At 65.6% G+C, this 1,629-nt stretch overlaps 1 protein-coding gene across 4 annotated transcripts in view; it reads left to right on the forward strand.

The window, feature by feature from the left end:
* Positions 1-475: 475 nt before the first annotated feature.
* Positions 476-1,629, forward strand: part of LOC113204818 (superoxide dismutase [Cu-Zn]-like) — a 30,603-nt gene continuing 29,449 nt past the window's right edge. The window contains exon 1 of one of the 4 annotated variants that reach the window (XM_026420140.2): positions 476-646. Coding sequence is in view for 2 of the 4 variants with exons in the window: in XM_026420141.2 (XP_026275926.2) it covers positions 1,606-1,614 (9 nt within the window). In the remaining 2 variants the exon portion in view is untranslated. Of the gene's footprint in view, positions 647-1,490; positions 1,615-1,629 lie in introns of those variants that run through there. The other 3 variants (XM_026420142.2, XM_026420141.2, XM_026420139.2) reach the window with 3 other exon arrangements.

Consider the following 1,629-nt stretch of genomic DNA (forward strand, 5'->3'; position numbering starts at 1 on the left):
CGTTTGAACCTAGGACCGTCCCGCCTGCTGGACTTGTTTTGGGGGCCAAGGAGAGAAAACCTCACCGTCTAAACGTCTTCCCTTTGTCGCCTGTCTTCGATATGGGTGGCAAACGGAATTATTCCAAGGCACCCTTCTCATAAAGTCAGCGACAACCTGCAAACATTGTGGGTGATGCTGGTGTTTGTTGTTAGCCCGTACGGTACTTCGTCGTGGCGACACCATCTCGCCCTTCCCCTCCTCCTGCCTCTCTTCTCGACCTTCGACCTATCCCTGCCGGTGTCGGTCGTCGCCGTCGCGTCGTCCTCCTCCTCTCTATCGCCGGTGTCCGTCCTGTCGCCTCTTCCTGGTTCGGTCGTGGTCGTGCGGCCGGCCGGTGCGGGCCGAGCAGCAGGCCGAGCAGCCCGTCCGTCCCGCCCGTCCCCCCGCCGGGCCGTGGCCCGCCCAGCCAGCGGAGCCGAGCCCGAGCCAAGCCGCGGCCCGCCCGGCCCCGGCCAGTCAGAGTCAGTTCAGTTCACGGAGCCACGCCGTCGCGAGCACAGCGCCGAGACGAAACCTGCCGCGAGTCACACGCCCCGCAGCGCGCCAACGCGAGAGCCGACTCTCCCCCGAGCCCGCCAGCCCGTCCACCCACCTGACCACCACGGTAGGTGACCCCTCGACCCGCGACCCCTTCCGCGGTGCCACCCCACGGCAGCCACGGGGGGCGGACTTCCCCGACGGGCTGCGTCCGAACGCCCTGTCCAGCAGGTGGCGGAAAGTCGCCCGCGATTCTTCAGACGCACGACCCGGCTGTCGTCGGCGATTATCGTCACCAAGAGCACGCCACGTCGCAGTGTGTCGCCCGTCCGGCACGGTGCGTGCGGCACGAACGTTCGTGGCAAGGGCGCGGCAGGGAAGTCCCTCCCCGTCCAAGTGTGGGGCGTGCGCGCGGGAGGCGTCCACCTGTTGACAGCCCCGCTGCCAACGCTGTCGACGTTGACATGAGCGGGCGAGGGCAAAACTGAGATGAGTTATTGTTGTTATTATTACTATCACCGGTCGCGGTGGCGGAGCTGTCTCGGCTGACGCCCGCCCCGCCCCGCCCCGCCGCCACACCGGCTGGCTCAGCCTCAGCGTATTTGCGGCCGCCCCGCCCCCCGCACCCCGCCGCTCCACCAGGGGTATTTGTGGAATTGAGGTTGTGAATCCAATCCGCGAACGCACGGAGTCGACGACGGGAGCACGGAGTCGGGGACGGCAGCACGGAGCCGAGGAAGCGATCACGGGGCCGAGGATGCGAGCTGGGTGCCGAACACGAGCACGGAGCAGAGCTGCTAAATTTACGGGCCGTGTGTGTGTGTCAGTGTCACCTTGACACCTCGTGCATGCCTTTGGCATCCCCCGCCCCCTCCCGCCCCGCCTCTGTACTCTCCCTTTCGCCCAGCAGGACCTCTGAGACTTCAGTCAGCTGACAACAGCAGCACCCTGCGTTTCGCACACAAGATTGACGCTGGGCCCGGCTTACAGACAGGCTTGTGTTCCACCCCGTGTGTCAGTTGCTGGGTTGTCCGAAGGCGGGTGGCCTTTGCGCGTTCATCTCTTATTGTAGCTCGCGCAGAGTGGATGTACGAGGTGAGATTCGACGCA

The sequence above is a fragment of the Frankliniella occidentalis genome, unplaced genomic scaffold, assembly GCF_000697945.3.
Source record: "Frankliniella occidentalis isolate FOCC.00 unplaced genomic scaffold, Focc_3.1 Scaffold17, whole genome shotgun sequence".
Taxonomy (NCBI): domain Eukaryota; kingdom Metazoa; phylum Arthropoda; class Insecta; order Thysanoptera; family Thripidae; genus Frankliniella; species Frankliniella occidentalis.